The following is a 22,892-nucleotide window of genomic DNA, read 5'->3' as shown; positions in this document are numbered from 1 at the left end:
ACCTGAAGGTCGGTTGGGGGCACCTCGATGAAGCACCACTCCTCCCTGGGTCATAGCCCTGTGGCCAAAACAACTTCCCGGGCCCGGGATGTGGCTCTGGTACACAGACACCATCATGAGAGGGTTGGGTTGGTGATTGTTTTGGTGCTGCTTGGGTTTGGGCAGAGTTTATTGTCAAAATACATTAAAAATGGCTTTTGGAACAGACCCCTGAAAATTACCATCTCACACCCATGGTTTGGGGGAAAGGAGGAAACCAAGGACATGACACTGACCCACAATCCTACTAATTCAGGCAGAGAACAATGGTGCTGATGGAGCTGTCGGCCTGACACTCTTCCAGCCCAATGTTTAGTGTAGTTTCTTTCATCTTTAATGGAACAATGTCATTAAAAGAGTCAAATTGTTGGGGCAGTAAAGGGGGGGAAGAAGACAAACAGCATGAGGGCTGACACTGTCATTTTGGTTCCTGAGACAGCTCTACCATTCCCCTGTGTGTGTTACTGCCAGGCAGGGACTGCTTGATCCCCACAGACAGGGCTACAGCTGAAGTCACTTCTGTATTACATATCAACAGCTTTTATTTCTTTAAAAAAGGATCTTCCCAGCCTCTTTTCAGATGACAGTCCTCCTTCTCATGGTGACCAGGCAGAGTTTGTGTCAGAAACACCTTTCCCCTATTTGCTGCTGCCCAAATTCTCCTCCCATTTGCATTTTGAATGTGACCAACTACTGTGTCAGCTTCTCTTCCTCTCCCAAAGTCAGTGCTTTCCCTGGCAATCACTTTTCAGATGAAGCTGGAGATGTTTCCTCGACCTCCTTCAAGACCTGATGGTCTGAAGTGAAAGGGGAAACTCACATAAAGATTTAAAAGCTTAAAAGCTGTGTTGTAAGGTACACAAACAGCCCCTTTAAAAAGAAAGGTTACCTGAGATCCAAGTCACACCCCCAGCCTACAGATAAATTCCTGTTTATTGAAATGAACCGACACTCACAGGAGGTCGAAAGAGGTGGTGAGGAGGAGATGCTGCTGTCCTACAGACAGAAAGTGACAGAGTTCCTTTCCTGGTTTGTCACTCCTTGCCTTCTGCCAGCCCCCACAGGATCTCACCTTCCTCCAGCACCTTGTCCTGTGGGGCACTTCCTCAGCTCCTCTCTGATCACTTGGCGATTTCCACAAATTCACAGGAACAGAAATTATTTTTGGGACTATAACCATTACATTTGGTTACAATTGTCCACTGTGTTAAAATTTTTAACTGGTGAGGTGGACAGGCAGCAAGGTCTCCTAAATATGTCGTAGCTTAAGAGCACAGGAAGTAGGGATGTTAGATTATGTACACAGTGAGCTAAAAATAGGAGAAAATTAATAACAGCTCTAGTCTGACATAAGGTCACTGTAGATTTGAGTTAGTCTTGAAGCCAGAAATCTAAAATGTGCAGTTTTAATAGTGGAAAAGAGTTGAAATTGGGTCAGCTGAGCACAATTTAATACTGACCTAAAAAGCCCAGGTACCAAATCTCCCTTAAAAAACCCAGCCAAAAAACATCAAACCAACCAAAACCCCCAGTCTATTTCAGGAAGTTCTCTGCCTCATGCTCCAAGGCAGATAAATCGTTTAAGGTCTTTCATATTCAGAATATGAACACAAACCAGAGAAATTCTCCCACAGATATTCTCACACTGAGGATAATAAATCACCAGGAATTAGAGGCTGAAGGGCTGATAGCCCCTCTTGCTGCAAGGCAGATCAGCTGAATTGGAAGGGAATTCATAAGAGAAACAGTTTATGTAAAAATAAGCTATTTTTATTTCTTTCCCAGATACTGGACAATTCTCAGACATTACTAGATGTCATGAAGAAGGAAATGAGGGATCTTGGTAAAATCATTGATCCACAAAACACTTCAGTAGGACAACGCGTACGTCGACAAAAGCGTTCCTAAACTTCTTCAGCCTGGAATGTCCTGTTGGCCAGAGAAAGCTGCTTTGTGGTCCAAGGATGCCATACTTAATAAAAGCCTCTGTCTTGCAGAAGTGAATTTACCTTCCAGATGTGCTTTGGTATTAGTCAGAAACCCACTAAAGCAGATTCTTCAATGCTACAGAGCAGGGTAGGCATTTACACAAAAATACCCTTCATTTTGAGCACAGCCATCCTGAGGCACATCCCAGGAGGTGACCCATCAGCTGATGCTCCTGCCCTCAGGACTGCCCTCACCCTGCTCTGCCTGGAGGCAGCTGGAGTAGCTGGGCAGGGATTAGAGAGGAAGCTGGGAAGTGCAGAGGAGTGCTCCAAGGTGGAGCAGGATCACCAGGAGAAGGAGCAGAGTCAGCAGCACACTCTGCACCCCCACAGCCCCGAGCTGTGCTGCCCACAGGGCTGCAGGCACAGCGTTAACTCACACAGAACCAGAGCAGTGTTTGAGCTGCAGGACAGTGTTGGCTTTAGCATTCTTTAGCATTCCTCATGGATCCATAGGAGAACTAAGCCTGGGCTAGTTCAGACCCCTTGTCCCTAACTTGAGTTGAAAGCAGCTTTGCTTTACTTCCTGCAGTTTTGCAAGAAATACAGCTGCCTTAAACTGACCTGGGCTTTTCCACAGGGGGAGATGCTCATTGGGACCTTTTTTGCTAGAAAAGCTGTGCTGAGAACTCACCCCTTAGATCTAGCAGTCACCAGCAGTCTCACATTTTCCCTCATTCTACACCAGTCTCAGCACCTTATCCTGAAGGAGAAGCCTCAACACATGGAACTCCGTGGTCCTTGTGTCATGTCCCAGGCAGATGCACTGCAGACACATCCTGCTTCTGGCAAGTCACACAGGCAGCAGATCTCAAATTAGCTTGGAACGGACAAGGAGGTGCAAAATGTTTCTTTGTGGTGGTCCCCCCAGCCAGCATCTAAAACTACTGAGTAGCTCTTTTTTTTTTTCATTATCTTTCCAAAAGTATTTAGGCACGCAGGGCAGAAGGGAACAGCTACAAGTAGGTATGTCCTAACATTTAATCCTGTATTTTCCAGTAGAACAACCTTCCCTTGCTGCTACAACAGACACCAAACCAAGTGCAAGGTATGCAGAGCATTTTCAGTTCACAGAGCAGTGTCACTTGAGCAGACATTCATCATCTATAATAGACAAACCAGTAACCATCAAATTTAATCAAAGATAGCAGCCTGTTCCTTTGGATCACACCCCACTCATTCCATAAAGCCCAAAGAGGCCAGATCTCTTCTCACCACATCTCTTTTAATCCCAAAGTACAAATCACATTAGCAGCACTGCTCCATCTGTTCCAGAGTGCAATTTTGACCCTGAGTTTACAGTAGTAGAAAACTTGAATGGAAGATTCTAGCAGATTCCTTTGCATATTGGCTGCATTAAACAATTATAATAGAACTATAAAAATCCTAGAAAAAAACCAAAAATAACCCACATTCCTTGTTCAAGTTCTGCAGAAAAATGGAGTGAAACTTCCCTCCTGTGCTTTGACTAGAAGAGCAGGGCAAGTGTGGCTTGAAGGAAGCAAGCAAGAGAGATCAATCAGATTTGGAACAAAGCAACAAGAGGCGCTGGCAAACTGGAGCACACCAGCAACTCCCACAGACTGGATGCCAGAGTTGGGAAGGACAGACCAAAGCTATGGCCAACATTTGGGAATATTCAAGAGGCTGGAGGCAGTCTGGACATTTCTCTACTAATTGGTGCAAAAACAACATCTAAAGCTAAAGGCATTCTTTACTCTTCCCATCCCTCCCTGAGGGTGTTCAGTGAACTCCACAAGCATGTAACTGGCACATGAATTCCATGATGTTTCAGTGAAACCAGAGCTGGAAACATGCCAAGGACAAACCATGAACCTTCAACGGTTTTCCAAACTGACACCCAATGTGTCAAATCACAGCCATGCTGTGAACCCACCTAACTGCCCAGGGCTCCACTCCAGAGCCATCCTCCACTGGGAAGAAGGGTTGCAAAAGCTGTCCAGACCCTGAACAGTGCCTGGACTCAGACAAGCACTGAGAAAAAATCAACATCCATCCCAGGATTACAGATGTCCTTCCCACACTTGCCTAACCGGCAGCTGATCTTGAACAAGGAACATTGCAAGGCCACAGGCAGAATAAATCATACGCCTTGAAAGCAGTAATTCGGTCCCAAAATCCAGTGCAAATATTCTCCGAAGATGCCCGAGAGCACGTGGTCCACCCTTGGCAGCAGGGTCCGGGAGAGCCGCGGTTCGGGGCGGTTCCCGAGCGGGCTGCGCTGCCCCGTCCTGCCCAGCAGCGCTGCTGCAGCACCGCAGAGCAGCCTCAGAAATAGAGCGCGGGCTCGCTGCTGAAATCCGAGAGACCGCCCTTCTCCGCCGGGGTGAGCTGTGGGCAGAGCACAGGACAGCGCGGTCAGAGCCGGGCCACAGGAGCCCCCTCACCCCTGCATGGTGCCTTGGCACCCCGCCCGGGCTACCTGGGTGTGTTTGGTTAGTGCCCCCCTCCAAACGTGCCCTGGAGTATCAAAAGTCCTGCAATGGTTTGGGTCGAAAGGGGTCTTAAAACCCACCTTGTTCCAACCTCCTGCCAGGGGCAGGGACACCTTCCACTATCCCAGGTCACTCCAAGCCCTGTCCAGCCTTGCCTTGGACACTTCCAGGGATCCAGGGACAGCCACCCTGTGCCAAGGCTTCACCACCATCAGAGGGAACAATTTCTCAATTTCTTCCCAATATCTAATTTAAATCTCTTTTAGTTTAAAACTGTTCCCCCTTGTCCTATCACCTGCCCATGTAACAAAAAAAAAAAAAAAAAAAAACAAAAAAAGCCCACCAAAAAAAAAAAAAAAAAAAACAAAAACACCACCAAAAAACCAAAAAAAGCAAACCCAAACAAAAAATAAAAACAACGAAAAAAAACCAAACCAAATACCAACTCTCTGGTTTTTATAAGCCCTCTTTAGGCACTGGAAGGGGCTCTGAGATCTCCCTGGAACCTCCTCCAGGTGAACACCCCCAACTCTCCCAGCCTGGCTCCAGAGCAGAGGGGCTCCAGCTCTTGGAGCATCTCCATGGCCTCCTCTGGACTTGTTCCAACAGATCCATGTCTTTCCTGTGCTGAGCAGAGTGTGCCAGCTGCCTTGAGTCTCCTTCACACAGCCAGGGAGGGGCAGGTGTGGCAGTGGCAGTGGGACGGTGTGATGGTGCCTTTGGGAGCAGTGACACAGCTCCCTGGGCAGGAACACAAACACAGGTGTGCAGGGAAAGGCACATCCTGTCCCATCCACTGCCTGGAACAACCCCCACCCCACAAGGGAGCACAAGAGCTGGTTATTTGTAGCCTCACCATGACTTGGTTCCCCTGGGAATCAGCTTCCTTTGGGAGGGACCCCTCTGCAGCAGGACCCTCATACTTCTGCTCCTGCCACTCGCTGAACTTCACGGAGTGCTTTGGGGTGTAGCTGGATAAATCTGCTGGAAGGACAAAGATGAGGTAAATATTCCTCACCACCCCAAACAGAAGTGAGACCAGGATCCCAGCAGGGACAGCCTGGAAGCTGCCAATCTGCAGCTCCCTGTTCACCTCCACCAGCATTTCCACCCATGTGGTGCCCCTTAAGCGTCTGTGGGAAATGTGGACACCACCAGAATCCCCACAGTGCCCACACAGTGCCTCACTCACCTGAGTTAGGTGTACTGGGATGCAAAGTGCTGTTTGGGCGTGGAATATAAAAGGTACGAGATTTTTCCTCTGTTTCAGAAGCGTGTCCTTCCTCTTCCTCATCCTCTTCTGCCAGGGAGCTCTCTGAGGGGTACTCAAACATCGTCTGCAAACTTGTCTCGTTGAAAGAGATCTTCATCTGGGCAACAGCAAAGGAGAATTATCAGGGAGAAGCACAACAACCCACTGATCCCCAAGCTGGCTCTGGCACAGGCCACTGCCCATGCCAGGGCTGCCCCCTGGTTTAAAGCAGCCACTGCAGAGCCCCCAGTCCCTCCCCAAGTGCCTTGGTGGATCTCTTGCCACACTGAGGGAAACCCAAAGGCAGAGCCCAGGGGTCTGGAGCACCTCTGTCTTTGTGCCCTCTGCCAGCACCTCACACTGACACCCAGCAGGAGCTGCCATCATGTTTCTCACTGGAGAGACAAGCAGGAAAGCACCCACACGTTGGACAGGTGACATTGCTAATTCCTGGCAACTCCTTTGTGTATCCAAGCTCCAAAAAACAGGAACATCCATGATCAAGACTCTAGTCTTAGGAGGACATTCTAGCAAAGAGCTATTTAAGCTACATTAAACAGGGCTTAAAACAAGTAGTGAGAAGGAAGCAGCTAAAGGAGAGATGGTAACAGGTGGTAGCAGACAGGGAAAGTACTGGGCAAGGGGGAGGCCTTAAAGGTTCTGGTTTGAAACCAGTTTTATCCAGTATTGTCACTAATTACATTTCCACTGGGAGACTGAGAAATGAAAGTGACGCAAACACACGAGTTCATCAAGGGCTAACCGGAATTTTATGGTCATGAAGAAAACTGGAGAGCTGAAACACTAAAAATGGAATCAAGTTTAAGAGCAACCTTTGCCCTAAGAGAAGTTCATCACCTGTGAATAACTGAGGAAAAAACTTTGAGATTGGCTACAGGACATTATTAGGATATTGCTTAAATAAACCAGGAATACAGCAAGGCATTTCTGCTGGAAATAGGGACTGCCCAGCTCTCTCCTCCCTGTGCAGATGTGCTCGTCCAAGCTGAAAAGGAAAGCTGAGGGAGGGGTTTGTTCCCCTGCAGCCCTGCCTGTCCCAGTCATTACCTACCACTGTGCTCCAGAGATCTGCTTACAGGTCACCTCAACAGCTGCACAGGAGATTCACTGGCAAAAACTTCACACCAGCAAAAGTAAATGTGGAGAAAAAGCATAGCAGCTCTTTGTAAGTACTCCAGAAAATAACCACCAAGGAGCAGAAAACTGCTGATGCCAGCACACATCAGACAAATAAGAAGGCTAAGCTTGCCAGGAATAAGTTCATGCCAAAAGTAGGGAAGTATTTAGCCAACACAGATCAAGGTTCAGGAGCAGCTGTCTGAAAGGGTGTTGTGATCCCTTTACTTCTAAATACAATTAAAATTCAACTAATAGGGTTATGAACAGAATGGAAAGGACGTGGCAACTTGTGACAGGTGGCAGGAGCCCAATGGTTCTGACCTCTCCAGATGCTGTGTAATGACAGGCCAGGGGCAAGTGCAGCACATTTATCCCATGGTTCTGTCATACAGACAATCCCCAGAAGCTGGGAAGTGGCACCTGGCCCCAAGCACCACAGTGCCCAGGTGCACCCATTCCCTGTCACAGCAGTGGTAGGAGCACTGGAGTGGCATTATTAGGGGCTGCCAAAGTCACACCTGGATGTCCCCAAGGGCCAGAGCTGCCAGCAGGTCACAGTGCCACCTGTGCTGCCCATGCACAGGAGTCTTGGGAGGGAGCTCTGGAGGGATCAGAGCAGAACGTGGAGCATTTCACTGCTGCTCTTCAGCAAAGCAGCAAGGGGAGCTTAGTTTGAATCCGGGTACCAGAGGGAGCAGCTGCAGCTCCTCCACACTGCAAACCACAGCTGGAGCTACTCTGCCCCAGGGCAGGATGGACCTTGGACACAGGCTGGCTCCCTTGCCCTGCTCCCAGGAGAAGGCAGGATGGAAACTGCATGGAGGAAACCACCTGCCTTTCCCCATTCCCTGTCCCAGCTACCCCAAATGACACAGAGGAGAAGAGTGATTCTATTTCAGAGAAAAGGGACGGGAATTAAATGGTCCTGAAGCTGAGAGCATCCCAGTTGCTGCTCCCTGAATTTCCCATCCCTGCTGCTGACCTAGATGCTCCCTGATCCGAGCCAGGCTGTCACTGCACACAATGTGGTGTCTGTCCTGTGGGGATGAGCCACACTGCCAGGCACAAAGGCCACCAGGGTGAAGGAGCCCAGGGCTCCTGGAAACCCAGGAGCTATCCCAGAACCAGAAGCTGCACAGAGGCCTCTGATCAGTGCTGCCAACGGCACTGAGGGGCAAGAAGTACTTGGCTTAACATGGAAAACAAAGCAGACAGGAGATATATGCCCTGGGGTTTAGAATTTAAGCTTGGGAGATGGAAATAAATGTTCCTGGCTTTCTGCTATCTGGAGGAAATCTCTAAGAAAAATGACTTTGAGTCCAGTTTGGACCAAAGGTGCATGCAGTGCTGGAGGAGAAAACAGCCTCAGCAAGGAGCAAAACCAGAGAGCAGAACAGAGCAGAAATGGCCTGGAGACACCAACATCCCACACAGAGCCCAGAGACAACACCAACAGCCCCAAACTCAACAGCTCCCACTCTCCACAGCCAGTTCAAGCAGGAGGCAATGCTGGAGCCCGTGACAGAGCAACCAGCCAGCCCCTGGCACCCAGGGCACAGCTGGGGCCAAGATCACCTGCAAGGCTCACACAGGCAGGTGTGTGTGGCACAGGGGCACCGTGGCACAAGTTCCCCTAAACCACACTGAGCTGCCATGTGGCAATGCCAGCCCCTGCTCCCAGAGCCCGCACCAGGCAGAGCCCCAGGGCTGCTGCAATAAAGCCCTGGGCACACCCAGGCAGAGCAAACACGAGGCACAACCAGGCACTGGCACAGGATGGACCCTGGGGCACTCAGTCAGCCCTGCCCATGGGGAGAGAGCCCAGATCCCAAACCCTGCTGTGGCAGCACCTGAGTTCCCCTCTCCAAGCACAAAAGGCTTTCAGGGAAGCACAAAGCAGCTCTGCTTAACCCAACAGAACAGGGAGGGCAAAGCACTCAGGCAAAACCAGGGGACACATGGGGCAGAGAAATGCTCTGAGTGGCTACAGAGCACAGCTGAGTGCTTTGTGCAAGGAACACAGGCAGCTTCAGGCCCAGGAACCGGCCAAAAAGGAAAACCAAGAGCCCAGTCATGGCACAGACAACAGGTTTGCACAGCCAGCAGTGCCTTGCCAGACCACAGGGACTTTTATGGGAACACAAAAGGCAACAGGGGACGTTTCTTTAGAAGAAAAGCGTGTCCCAGCAGAGCCAAGCTCACTGGAGCCCAGCCAGAGGCCTCTGCCCAGCCTGTCTCAGCACTCCTTCCCCTGCCTCTGCCCCAGCAGCAGCTGCCAGTTGTGGCAAGGAAGAATTTTGCACCCTTCAGCTGTGGATGTTTGCAGGGATTTGTCACTCTTTGCTCAGCTGGAGGCTTCACCCACAGCTGTGTCACAAGCCCAGGGTCCAACCCAAACCCATATATACATATATATATATATAAATTTATATATAAATACTCTGCTCAGCAATCAGACACACTGGAAAGAGTAAATCAGGCTTTTCAAGAAATATTGTGCTGTTCAATCAATGGGTTCTTGTTGCCATAGCAAAAATCATTTATTTATTTGCTAGGATTTGAACTAGTAATGAGTAATAGAATATCCAGGAAAGAAAAGCCAGGGCAAACATTGCCCAACAAAGCATAAATCTGAGTAGTCATGCAGATCTCATTTAGAAAAGGGAAGTCAACCTTGTGTCAGGCTGTCAGGGCTCAGGCTGCACCCAGACCAGCCACCAAGGAGCCGCCATATAGAGAGATTTATTAAAAACAAAAATAACCAGTTTATAGAGCTCAACCTACAACATGAGCAATGACAGTCAGCAGGCACCTCACCTCCAAAAGGGAGATGAAAAAGTCTGCAAGGCAGTATTAATGACAGAGCAAAGACCAGATGGCTTCTCACACACCAGGGACCTCTCTGGACATCTCCAGGGGTTATTCTGCATCCTCAGCTCCAGAAGCAATCTCCTTACTGTGGCTTTTCTCTTCTCCACCCATTATTACATTTGCTGCTTGGCTGATGAGCCAAAGTAGGGTGTTTACACTTTTTTAACTGAAACCTCTTTGACAATCCAAATCCTCACCAGCCAGAAAAAAGTAACTGATCTCGGCATTAAATGAATAAAATCATCCAAAAATTATATTCCAGCAGGGAGAGTCTGAATCAGCATTTGATCCCCATCACTGCAGCCCAGAACAGGGAGGCTGAGAAGGACTGAGCCCCTCTCCCCTCCCTGTGAGTGGTTCCCATCTCCCAAACCCAGGGTTCCTGCCAGAACTGTCATTCCTGCTCTGTCCTTGAGGAGCAGGATGGGATGGCAAGTGGTGAAGCACAAGCTGGGCTCCATCCCTGCCCTGCTGCCATCCCACAGCACCTCCAACACGTCCCAACCCACCAAGAGCCTCACCAGATCCAAACAGCTGAGCAGAACCAGGGATCAAGACCTGCTCTCTTCACATACTGATTCTCCTCTAATCATCCTCTGGCCTCAATAATTCCCAAGTGACAAATCCAGGGACAGCAATGACTCCCCAGGACATGCAGGGGCTGCTGGGTGTGATTTAAAGCAGCTTTTCACACCTGGTCTACTACAGGATCACAGAATAAGCTGAGTTGGAAGGGACCCACAGGGACCCCCCAGCCCAGCCCCTGTCCCTGCCCAGACCCCCACCCAGCCCACCCTGGGCATCCCTGGCAGCGCTGTCCAAAGGCTCCTGGAGCTCTGGCAGCCTCGGGGCCGTGCCCATTCCCTGGGCAGCCTGGGCAGTGCCAGCACCCTCTGGGGGAAGAACCTTTCCCTGAGCTCCAGCCTGAGCTGCCCTGGCCCAGCCCCAGCCGTGCCCTGGCTCCTGTCCCTGGTCACCACAGACAAGAGATGTCTGTGTCTCTGTGGCACAAGATCAGTGTCTGTCCCTCCTCTTCCCCCTCAAGGAAGCTGCCTCCTCTCAGCAGGACAGGAGGGTTTGGCTGGTATCTGCAGGAAAGGTGGATGATCCAGCATGAACACAAAGCAGGGTTTGATACCTCTGAGAGACCAAGCACAGACAGAATGAGTGTTCTGAAGAACTTTGTGCTCCTGTGCCACCTCACATCGAGGAACATTTGCTGCTGCACTGGCTGGCTAAAGATTGGGTCAAGGAGGCACAAGACATCACCTGATACCTGAAACTGCAGCCAGCTGGGAGTGTCAGCAAGCCTGTGCACACAGAGCATCCCAGGGAGGGCTGCAGAGAGCCCCTGAGCAGGGCAGGAAAGCTGCTCCAGCTCCAAAGCCACGGGGTTGGTGGGTGGAGGCTCAGGACCTGTATAAAGAGGAGGTTCTAACAGAACAACCTCCCAGCTGCCACAGATTGAGAGGGAAGGTCTCTGCACAGACAAATAACTGCTTGTGAGACTGGAAACGGGGTAGAAGCAGAGATTTTATAGTGGACCAAGATCCCCAAAGGGTTTAACCTGCTCTTCCCTTTTGACCAGTCCAAAAGAGCAGCAGATTCAGTAAAAGGAGACAGAAAAGCAGTTCATAAACTCCAAATCTCTGCAGAGACCTTCAGTTCTTTCACAGCAGCCTGCAGTCAATTATCTAGACAGCTCCCATGAAAAGAAACTTTTAGATAAAAGATTTTTGGGAAAATGAGCCAATTTTTTTGAGTTAGCAAAGAGCTTGTCTATGTGTCTGTGCTTGTCCTGAAAACACAGTCATGTGTCAGCCAAATTGTTGAATAACTCCAGGCACAGACTATGTGGGCAGCCTGAAACAGTACCCTGGGGACTGCAGAATCACCAGCACATCACCAAGGCATTTGCTATCATTCAGAAGATAAGGAGCTTTTGTGCCTCTAAAGCTCTTCCCTGACACAGAAAGAAAGGGTTTTTCCCTGACAAGTATCCCTAGGAAAGAGGGGGCTCAAGGCTTGGTTCCTATATCGGATTAACCCTGTACTGCTATGGCTGAAGCATTCTAAGTATGCCCAGAAAACTGCAGATGGCAGTTCAGAAATGTACAATTCTGTACAAGAAGAAGAGTTTTGGGGAACTGGAACTATGACACCACAGAATCACTTGATCATGCTTTTCCAAGAAGTGTTTCCTGAGAGTAACACTGACTTTTGCTCTTTCCTGAGAGCAACACTGACTTTTGCCCAGCCATTAACTGCACCTCAGTGAGTTACTGAGTAGAGCTAACAGCAGGAAAGATTTACAGCAGGAGCACATCAGGGAAGCCCTGTGTGGCTGGCAAAGGAGACATTTCCTTCAGGATCACATCCCAGCTCCCAAGCCACAAGGCAAAACAAGAAAGTCTCCATTTACAAGGCAACCCACAAAGCCAGCTCTGTGTAATCAATATGCTGAAGCACATGGCAGATAGGAGCAATGCATGGAGATTCGAAATATTAAACTCCTTGTGCAAGACACAGGCAAGTTTCAAATTCCTGATGAGAGGTGACAGGGTAGGGACAGCCCCCAGAGCATGTGGGGCAGGTGGCTTGGTTAACTCTTCCCTTCACTGTGCAGGACAAGGGGAGATTCCAGTGCCCAAACAAGCACAGCTGGAGTCCCAGTGTGCCAGGGTACAGAGCAGCCATTCACCCTGGCAGCCCTTTATTCCTCCTCACATCTGCAGGCAGAGGAGCCAGAGCGTTCCACAGCTTAACAAGCAATTCAAAAATTACTTACTTGGCCCCTAAGAACTGGACAAATCTCCCTACTTGTACAAAACAAATCTCATCTGAATACACAAAGGGAGCAGGATAAGCAAGGTACAATTAGTGTCAAGACTTGGTGTCCTTATAAAAACCCCACAGAGCACCCCAACAGCACAGGATTTCACAGGCAGCTCTGAGCAGCCCATTTGTAGCTCCAGCGAGGTGCAGTGATGAAGCTGCTACCCATGAACATTTCTGTGCAACCCAGACTGCCCAGAGCAGCTCACAAAAATACCTGGGTTTGGTGCTGGAATGGGACCCATGGAGCATCATTCCATGGGAAACAGAGAGAGGCTGGGAGCGGAATTACTTCCCACCCTGTCAAGGAGCTCATTCAGGACCAAAGGCTCCCATGACGTGAACAGCATCACCTGTGCAACAGAGTTCATGTCTCTCTTGCCTTTGCTCTCTCTTTTAACATGCAAAAGGAAACTTCCTTGATGAGAAGCAAGTGCAGCAGGTTCACCAGGAGCCTCAGGGATGTGCCCTCAGAGCTGCATTTTCAGCAGCTGCAAGCGACACAATTTCCCTACACACACAAGTGCTTTGTCTGAGATATTTCCTACATTCTTACAAAGCAGAAGCTCCATCCTGCCAGGTTCCCAAGATCATCTGAAGGGCACTTCTCGGAAAACACCAGCCCCGAGTTCCTCCAGCCCAGATTTTCCCAGGATGTTTGTGAAGTCACTCCGTGTGATACAGACACTCCATGTGATTCTTCCTACACAAACTGGAAAACAGGGATGTCCTCCCAGCCCCACAGACTGCTGCAGTCACTGGAAGAGCCTGGGTTGTAAATAGGTTTTAAATTCAGGTTTCACTTGGAGAGGGGTGAGCACAATCCCTGAGGTGAAGGAGATGCTGCTGCAGCAGCTCTTACCCAGATTTCCTTTACTGCCACTGCACCCAGAAACTAAATATTTTCATTTTCCCTACTGCTCCCTACACATAACACAGACCTGGGGCAGGACTCCTGCCCCAGCCACCCCCGTGTCCTTCCTCTGCTCTTCTCAGAACACCATGACCACATACTGGAAAAACCAGAGTGGAAAAGAAAACCCAAACCTGAAACAAACTGAATCCTTGAGATGAAGGGAAATTATAAACCATCTCCAATCTGGTCCACAGATTAGGCAAACTGATTAAGAAAACGTTAACTGTAATCCTTGTGATTAGAGTTCAGAGCACAAAGTACTTCAAATCTCCTCCTGAGCTTTGGGGCAGGCTGAGCCCTGGGCATGTCCTAACCAGCTTCAAAGCCAGGCTTGGCTCTTATTTGCGTAAGAGTTTCTATTTTAGCCCTTCTGTCCATTCCCTGCAGTGCTGACAGCAGCAGGCAGGACATGGGGGCAAGAGAACCAGGGGAATTTGGGACCAGCTCAGACTGTCACTGCAGCATGAGAAGAAGCATGGGAGTGGCGAGGCCATGCAGAGCCTCAGTCACAGAAAGTTTCCCACTACAGAGATGAGATAAATCTGACTCAGACTCTGCCAGGGTTTCATACAACAAAGTCTCAGCACTTCAAGGTGCTGGCATGTAGTGGGGAAACAAAAAACCACCTACTGCCCCACTGACAGCCTCGGGGGCAGCTTGTGAAGTGGTTTAAAAGCTGTAACTGCAGCTAATTCTGATTCCAGGCTTCAGCCATCAACATCACAGAAAAAAAAATCAGTGGAATTAGCAAAGGGCAGGAAAATGGCCCTGTCTGGGTGAAAGAGCCTGCTGCCATCTGACAGCTAATGGAGATCATCTCCGCAGGGGAGGGGCTGCACTTCATCATCCAAGACACTGATTTCCTGAGCATGACTTATCACTGCTGACCTCATCTCCTAAAAATGCAATACATCCACGTCAAATACTGCCATGGCCCCTCCTTAAAGGTGGCAGATGAATCTGCCCCAGCAGAGCACAGCCAGAGACAGAAAATAGAACAGGAACACACAGTTCTCCAAGAGCTAAAGAATACAAATCTCTGCCCTGACCCCTCCAAAACACAAGGATGACATCATCAAAGGAGTTCTTGCAGAGAGATTTCTTCTTCTACTACCAAATGAGTTTACTTGTGTTATGGTTAATTTACTTGCGTTATACATCGCCAAAAAAAACTTCAGGCAGCCACCAGCATTTAGACTCCACACTGTGCAGACTTGCTCCAAACAGGTCTGGGCAGCAGCTGGAAATGTTGATCCCTGCCAGCATCCCAAACCTACACCTGGTTCTCACAGGAGACCATCTCCAGCAGAACTGAACAGATGGAAAACTACAGAGCAGGAAGTTCAGCAGGTTAGACCAACAAAGCTGCTGCCCGTGATCAAAACTGAGGGGTATTTAAACTAATCTTTTAACAGACTTTTAAGTGGGAATTTGGAAGCCACATTCAGGCTTTACGCAGCTCAAAAGATTAGGACATGGACCATGCTAAAGTTTTTGTAAGATGGAACTTTTTGAACTTCAGCTGAACATCTTTGAAGACAATTTAGCTTTAGACTCCAACTGTTTGGATCCCAGCAGCCTTGTTCCCGTAATCCCTGCTCACACTGGGCTGCGACTCGCCTGCCAGCACACGGCAAACTGCCAGCTGTGACAAACACAAAACATTAAATCCATCAACAACCTGATGTCTGTTGGCTCTCAGGTCTTGTTATTCACAGGACTTTGGCTGGCCTGGCCAGAATTCATTCACCTTCCCTGCAGGATCTCCAGAAGGTACTGGATCCTGAAGAGGAAAACATTCAGGAGGCACTGCAGGAGTGACACACCGAAGGAGCAGGGCCAGGGTAGAGCCCAGCCTCCAACCAGAGGAGAGCCTGAAGCCCACAGCCAGTGACTGATCATGGGGAGCCCAGCTGGCCCAGCAGTGCTCTGTCCTTCCCCAGCTCTCACTCCACACACCAACCACATGTGCTGCAGAAACCCAGATTTCTATCTCACCGACAACTTTATTGGACGTTATTCTGGCAGGTAACCAAACCACCACTGACTCTTGTCAGCCCAGATGAGCAAGATTTTATCCTCTGAGATCCCAAAGATCCACATCCTGCAGCAAAGCCTTCCCTTCCTCCTGGCACTGCTGACATGCCTTTACTTCTCTGCAATAACAGAGTACAAAGAGAAGCCCTGAGCAGAGGTCACCAACAGTGTGCTGCATCCTCTGCCCCACTCCCAGTTTAGAAAAAAGGTCAGTAGGTCTCCTTCCACCCCTGCACATGTATCCTGTCCTCTCTGAGAGCTCAGCCAGCTCCACCAGCAGCTGCCCAGCAGCTCCTGGCACGTCCCTTTGGAGCTGCAAACACACTTCTCAGACTGAGTCCCACCCACAGTGCTTTATCTGAACTGCTTGTGCTACTGCCTGGAGAGATCTCAAAACAGCCCCGGAGCAGATGAACAGCCCTGAAGGCACCTGAACCCCTGCAGGAGCACAGCAGCTCCAGCTCATCCATCCCCCAGGGTGAGCAGGGCTGGGGCTCTGCCCTCCACCTGCAGACCCTGATGTGTCCCCTCCCACACTGACCTTCACAGTCCCTGTCCCCCCACAGCAGCTCCACAACAGAGCGGGGAACAGATTTTTTTATTTCCAATACATCATCCTCCTCTCCCTCACCAAGCTCCAGCTCCAACCCCCAAAGTAACAGCTGCTTCACATATCTGAAGGTCTGGAAGGAGCAATCAAGTTGTTTATCCTGAAAGGCCTTGAAGGAGCAGCATCCCCCAGGCCACAGCAAAGTCCCAAGTCCCACAGCCACTGCCAGCAGCCAGGAGCAGGGGCTGGAGCTCCCTCTGTGCACAGCAGGGCTGGAACCCACTGCCAGCCTGTCCCTGCCACCCTCCCAAAAAAGCCACAGAGGATGTGGATCAGGGGGCTCAGACCACAGCAGCTCCACTTGGCTGGCACTGCTACCACAGTTAGGCAATCAGTGGCCACACATGGGGATGGAAAAGGGAGGCTGAATTTCTACATTTCAAGAAAAACACCATTTGCATCTCAGAGAACAGTGGGGTCCAACTGGCAGGGCTGACACCCTCCTTCCTAATAAATCATTACCCCTGACTGCACAGCCAGCCATTGATCCACAGCATTTCCAGACTCTGCTGACCTGCTGTTCGTCTCCCAGATTCCTGCTGGGCATCACCAAACAGTTAAACTTTTCCAAGTTCTTGGAGTTTCACTAAGCACTACTTTTTTGAGTATGGAGCATAATTAAAGATCTTTTCAAAGCAAGGTTTGGAAAGGAAGATGCTTGGCATAGAGTTTGTTCACCCCAAAATACACAGGAGCTGCTCACTAAAACCAGCACCAGGTTTTGACACCCCAAAAAAGACAGAAGATTGGTTTTAAAAAACAACTGCAGCTCCCTGCTCACAAGAACAGTCTGTTTCTGCCCAATTCAGGCCAAAATCAAGTTTCTGAAAACCCCGACACGGCTACAAAACAGAACTCTTGTTTTTGGCTGGTTGCCTTGGAGACACAGAGTGATCTCTTGGGAAGAAACCAAGGAATGCATCTTAATACGAGCTCCTTCCTTTTCAGGCATCAACACTCAGCCTTATTACCCAGAGTACAGCCACAAACATCCTCTAGGTCAAGAGTAAACAGAAATCTTTCCATTTGTCCCCCATCAGCATCTTCTTAGACCCTGGCTACAAAGTCATACTCTGTGCTTGACTGAGCAGGAAGGAACTGAAAAAAAAAAAGGGTGTTTCTCCCATACCACATTTAATTTCACCCAGAAACTTGTGTCTTGACTACTTTCCTTCAGCTCCATCTTATTTTTCAAAGGATCCCTATTTGCTTCAGCTTCCTGAGTTCTGCAAATGTAGCATGCAGTTTCTCCTTTGCCTTTTAATCTCTCTTCTCTCAGAAACCGAATGTTCACACAAGTTCTCCTGCAGGACGACCCCACATACAATTCTTAGGGCACAGCTGTGCGTGCACCTTGCAGTATTTGGCAGCTCAGCTGCACGGCAGGGCAGCTAATGCTGTTAAGCTGATAAGAACAGGGGCAGAGAAGCTCCATGACCTGCCCAATGTCACAAAAATCCACCATTGACACACAAAACAGCAGTTAACCAATATCTCGCAATATTTTAGGCTGGGAAAGGTCCTCTGGAGGTCTCTAGCCCAAACTCCTGCCTTAAGCAAGACTGACTTGCCAGATGCTTAAAGCTTTTCCCCAGCAAGTTTCAGACAGCTCCAAGGCTGGACATGCCATGACTTCTCTGGGTTTGACCGACCAAAAAACAATTCAGTTTTTGTGCTCATCTCCCTCCCTCCTTTTTGTACTGATAAGGATACCTTCCACTGGGCACCATTTAACTGGTTTTACTTGAGCCTTTGCTCTTTGTGCCCCAACAGCATCCCCTGCTCAGAAAAATCAGCTCCTCAGCTCCATCAGAAGTAGGGCTTACCCAAATATGACCATCCCACAAGATTCTCTCTGTGTCCCCTGCTCTATCCTAAGAGCACTCATACCTATAGCATGCTGTTTTAATATTTTCACCATTTATACCACACACCTGATTTGGTGTAAATCAAATTAACACCCCAAATTGAACCTGAACAGAGCCAAAACAGCTGCAATGAGTGCAAGCCAGCAGGTGCTTAAGCAGCAAAGCAACTCCAGTCTGACCAAGCATTTCTCTGTAGGAAAACAAGGAAAAACTTCAGGAGCACTGAGCAAGAATCAACACTCCTGCTCATTTGCTTGTTCTGTCTCTCAGGGTGCTCCAGACCTGCTCCCTGCATTAGTCACCATCAAATTACCACAGGCTGCATGTGCTTAGGGAGGAATTTGACAGCGTTAAGCCAGGGAAGCAGCACTCCCTGCCTCCCTTCAAATGAGATGCATTCTGCTCAAAGGATTGCCTCAAATTATAATGCTCAGCGCCTCAGGCACCCATGTGCATTCAGCCCCTCGGTTATCTATTTGGATTTGGGTAACGGAAATGTCCAACAACAATTCCCACTATGGAAAAACACGTCACATCACAGCCCTAAAAGTCAGGATCTGCCACCTCAGTGCGCTGCTTTCAGAGCCCAACAACTCTCCCCGCTCCTCTTGTCACGTCCAGATGCATTTCAGCAAGCTCTGCAAAGATTAATTTTCAATTTAGGGCTCACAAGGATCTATGTTACTCCCCAAGTCGTGAGAAAATCTGGCATTTGCTCCCTCCAAAGGCATTTGGAGCAATCAGCATCTCCCGGATCTTCAGAGCTGTAGCTGCACATTCAGAAGGAGCAGGTGGTATAATCCTATCAATGGGAGTTAAATTCTTGCTGATCTCTTTCTGCCTAATCGAGACCTAATTCTTGAGCCTCTATCAATAGATCACTAATGCGGGAAGATGCCAATGCCACAGCGCCCGAGGGGCCTCAACATGCCCAACCCCTCAGACACAGCAAGCAGAGCAAGAGGGCAAGCCCACAGCTGCTCCAAGCACGCAGCTCCCCCTGATTTCCTAAATTCCTGAAATACTTTACTTTCCATTATCGTATCTCCAAGAAGGGCTGGGGTGGGAGAGGCCCTGCAGCTGTCACAGGGCATATCCCACCCTCAGCTTCTTTGTGGGACAGTCCCCAGTGTTCCCCTCCCAAGGGCAAATTCTGTTTAATACAAGTCCCATCTCCCAGCTCTGGTCCTCAGGCTCCCTGCAAAGTTCCAGGAGACAGTAAAAGCTAACAAGACACTGGACTTACAGAGTTGCAAACTCTCCTAATATTGGATACCATGTGAAGTATTAATCTCTGGCTCCTTCCTCACCATTCTGAAATGTCCTTCACATCAGCGTGGTGGAATTGCACCTTTCCTCTCCCGTTTTCCACCAGCCCCAAGGCTTCACTTCTGAGTCCATTTTACCCCCTGCTTCAGCCAGCTCTGAGGGCAGCCTCTGGTTCCCACAAGGGGCAAACACACTGCCCTGTTCCCAGAGTGCCTCATGAGCAGCCGAACCCAAAGCAGCCCCGGCCACTCACAGCCTGGCTGAGCACAGAGATGCCCGGTTACCTTCTTGCGGCGTGAGCCCGTCTTGCTCATGCAGGACCTCTCCAGGGACAGGTACCCCCCGATCACTTCAATCTCGTTCACCGTGGGGTAGCGCTTTTTATGGGGTATCCCCACTTGAGGCCCATCAGCGTTCTCCACGGCTTTGCCTCTTCCTTTGCTCTCCTCCTCCTCCTCCTCTTCCTCCCGCTGCGGCCTTCCGCTGGCATCGGCGAGAGCCTGCAGCCCCGGGGCCACGGGCTTCCTTTTGGGCACGACAGTGAAGGTGCTGCCTCCCCTCTGCTGGGGGGCAGAGTGCGGTCTGTAGAGGGGCACAGAGGAAAACTCCATCTCCAGATCGGGGCCGGCTCCTCCGGGCTGCTCCGCCAAGCTCCCCGTCCTCGCAGCCGGGCCGGCCCCGCTGTCCGGCTCCACAATGTCATCGATGTAAGTCACAGGTACCAACGGATCCAGAGGCGCCGCTGGGGAAGTGATGGGCTCTTCCTGCTCGGGGGCGGAAGCCCTCGGGGGCTCCGGGGGTGCCTTCTCCTCCGAGGGCGGTGGCGGTGGCCCTGGCCTGGCAATCTGTGCCGGCGGCCGAGCCGGGCTGCCCTCCCGGCGGGGCACGAAGACGAAGGAATTGCGCGAATTCAGGCGTAGCTTGGCCAGAGCCTGTGCCTGCAGGTCGTGGGCTGGGATGGCCGCCAGGTCGGGTTTGGGGGCCGGGTGGATTTCGAAGGAGCCCCCGGCCCGGGGGGCTGAGGCGGAGAGCGGCCGAACGGCGCCGGTGGCACTGGGGGCCGGACTGGCACTGGGCAGGGGCGACACGGCCACCTCGGCCTCCTCCGGCTTTGGCCTCCTGGCGTTGGCTCTGGCATGGGAAGGGCTGGTGGATGGCACTGGTGGCCCCTTGGGCGTTGCGGGGCGGCCGGCGGGGACAGCACCGGGCTCGGGGACGCGGGCGCTGGGAAGCTGCCCCCGGGGTGTGACCGTGAAGGAGTTGGAGCTGATCTTGTGGAGAAAGCAGTTGGCCTGAGGGGCCGCAGCCTTGGGGGCAGCCGGGACCGCCTGGGGGGCTGCAGGCCGGGGGAGAGCCGGGGCGGGCTGGGGGGACACGGGCTGTGGGGTGACGACCCGGGGCGGTGGTGCGGGCTCGGGGGTGAAAGCCCGGGGGGAAGCCGGGGCGGGCTGGGGGGACACGGGCGGTGGGGTGACGACCCGGGGCGGTGGTGCGGGCTGGGGGGTGACAGCCCGCGGGGATGCCGGGGGTTGGGGGGTGACAGCCCGGGGAGGTGTCGTGGGTTGAGGGGTGACAGCCCGGGGGGAAACCGTGGGCGGAGGAGTGACAACCCGCGGAGGGGCCGTGGGTGGGGGGGTGACAGCCCGGGGGGAAGCCGGCGGCAGGACTGTGGGTTGGGGGGCCACCGGCACCGCTGGGGGGGTGGCAGCCCGGGGAGGAGCCGGGAGCGGCGGAGGGGTGGCCGGGACCGCCGGCGGAGATGCCGGTCCCGCCTTTGGCGCCGGAGCCCGGGGGAAGCCGGGTCCCTTCTGGAGGGGCGCGGGGGCGCGGGGGGAGCCGGGTCCCGCGGGCGCAGCGGGCGGCGCGGCCCGGGCAGCGCCCGGTCCCACCTGCGGCGGAGCCGCGGCCCCGCCGGTCCCGGTCAGCGCGTCCCCAACGCGGCGACGGCGGCCCCGCGGCCGCTGCCCGAACTTCTCCAGGAGGCGGCTTACGGTGCCCGGCTCGGCCGCCTCGGGCGGCTCCGGCGGCTCGGCCGTCTCGTAGATGACGACTTGTTCGGCGCGGATCTCGGCGAGCGCGGCGCCGCGCCGGGCCAGCAGCTCCCGCAGCGGGTCGGCGCCGGCCGGGTCCCGGCGCCGGGCGGGCGGCGCATCCCCCGCGGCGAAGCAGGCGGCGGGGTCGGCGCGGGACTCGATGATGAGGATGTTGTCGGCGCGGATGGTGCGGATGCCGGGCACGGCGCTGTACAGCTCCAGCAGCTGCTGCAGCGGCCGCGCCGCGCCGCCGGGCCCGGGCCGCCCCTGCCGCAGCCGGCGCCGCTCGCTCTCCAGCCGCATGAAGGGGTTCTCGCGGAGCGGGCCCAGGCTCTCCGCCACCACCAGCCGCTCCCCGGCCGGGGGCTCGGGCTCGCCGCCCGCCCCGGCCAGCTTGGCCCTCTTGCGCTCCAGGATCTCCCGCTGCCAGGCGGGCGCTGCCCGCGGCCCGGCGCCGAGCGGCGGCTCCGCGCTGCTCATGGCGGCGGCGCTGGGGCTCTGCGGGCCGGGCCCCGCCGCACCGGGGCGGCCCCGCGGCACCGCCCCCGGGCCGGGCAGGGCCGTACCCCGCGGGGCCGGGGCGGGGCCGGAGGTGCGCCGGGGCCGCCCCGCTCCGGGCCGGGGTCAGCGCTCCGCCCCCGCTGCCCGGGACAAGGGCCCCGGGTCTGCCGAACAGCGGCGGGGCCCGGGCACGGGGATGTGACCTGAGGTGGTGCCGCATCCCCGGGCTGGGAACCGGCCGGGCCCAGCCGCCCGCATCGTCCGCCCCTCACACGGGAGACCCCCGGCCCGGGGCACGAGCCATAGTGACGGACACAGAATCCCTAAACATACAAAACACCCATAGGTGCCCATTCCCCCATCCCGGACTGGTCCGTCTGGTGGCAGCCGAGGACAGGGGCGATAAATGCCTTTCGGGGTCACCCTTGGGATGTCGGCCGCCGTCGCAGACTGAGCAGGTGCCTGTGCAGGAACAGGGAACCAGCCCCTGACTCTGGAGCAGTGTCCGTGGTACCCGGACTGTCAGAGGAGTGTTTTAGGGAGTGCTCTGATGGACACAAGTGGAGTTTTCCATGGCACATGGCAGCAGAGCGGGAGAACAATTTTCCCATTTTGCTCTTTGCTGCTCAGGGAGGTCGTGGAGTCTTCCCTCTCCGGAGACATCCCAAACCCACCTGGAAGCGTTCCTGTGTTACCTGCTCCGGGTGACCCTGTCTTGGCAGGGGGCTGGACAGGACGATTTCTAGAGGTCCCAACTATTTCTGTGATTTAGTGGTTTAGTGATTCAGTGATTCATCGTCAGCCACTTGTTGGACACAAAAGTGCCGCCGCGGCGTAATTTCCAGTCAGCGCCTGTTATCAGCCGCCCGCAGGTGTCTTTGGGAAGTGTGTGCAGTCAGGAAACGATCGCTCGGCAGCGCAGCGCTTCCCACGCCTCCCAAATCCTCGCCTGGGAGACTCGGGGGACACGGCATGCATAAATTACCTTTGGGCAGGACTCGGGGAGGTCCCCGAGGCGCGCCCGGCACGGGCGGCTGCCCCCGCTGGGAGCCGAAAGCGCAGGTGTGTTTACGGGAG

The 22,892-nt window shown here is 52.7% G+C and overlaps 1 protein-coding gene across 2 annotated transcripts; it reads right to left on the bottom strand.

The window, feature by feature from the left end:
• Positions 1 to 2,194: 2,194 nt before the first annotated feature.
• On the bottom strand, positions 2,195 to 21,801 carry LOC311161945 (taperin-like). 2 transcript variants are annotated; one of them, XM_084219980.1, is made up of 4 exons: positions 19,566 to 21,801; positions 5,676 to 5,853; positions 5,340 to 5,467; positions 2,195 to 4,379 (listed from the first exon to the last, which is right to left on the bottom strand). In XM_084219980.1, the coding sequence occupies exons 1-4, from the start codon at positions 21,792 to 21,794 to the stop codon at positions 4,317 to 4,319; spliced, it is 2,598 nt and encodes an 865-aa protein (XP_084076106.1). In that variant the 5' UTR covers positions 21,795 to 21,801; the 3' UTR covers positions 2,195 to 4,316. The 2 variants fall into 2 exon arrangements, with proteins under 2 accessions (XP_084076106.1, XP_084076107.1); XM_084219981.1 differs by having other exon boundaries at positions 5,340 to 5,464.
• Positions 21,802 to 22,892: the final 1,091 nt, after the last annotated feature.

This window comes from Fringilla coelebs (assembly GCF_963513975.1).
Source record: "Fringilla coelebs genome assembly, chromosome: 21".
NCBI classification, from domain to species: domain Eukaryota; kingdom Metazoa; phylum Chordata; class Aves; order Passeriformes; family Fringillidae; genus Fringilla; species Fringilla coelebs.
Note: the sequence above shows the minus strand (reverse complement) of the source record. Positions and strands in the feature narration are given on the sequence as shown.

Excerpts from the sequence above, each read along its gene's own strand:
- LOC311161945 (XM_084219980.1), bottom strand. The coding sequence starts at position 21,794 with ATGAGCAGCGCGGAGCCGCCGCTCGGCGCCGGGCCGCGGGCAGCGCCC. Across the intron at positions 5,854-19,565 it reads CGGGCTCACGCCGCAAGAAG|ATGAAGATCTCTTTCAACGA; the intron begins GTAACCGGGCAT and ends GCTGTTGCCCAG. Across the intron at positions 4,380-5,339 it reads CCCAGGGGAACCAAGTCATG|CTCACCCCGGCGGAGAAGGG; the intron begins GTGAGGCTACAA and ends CTCTGCCCACAG.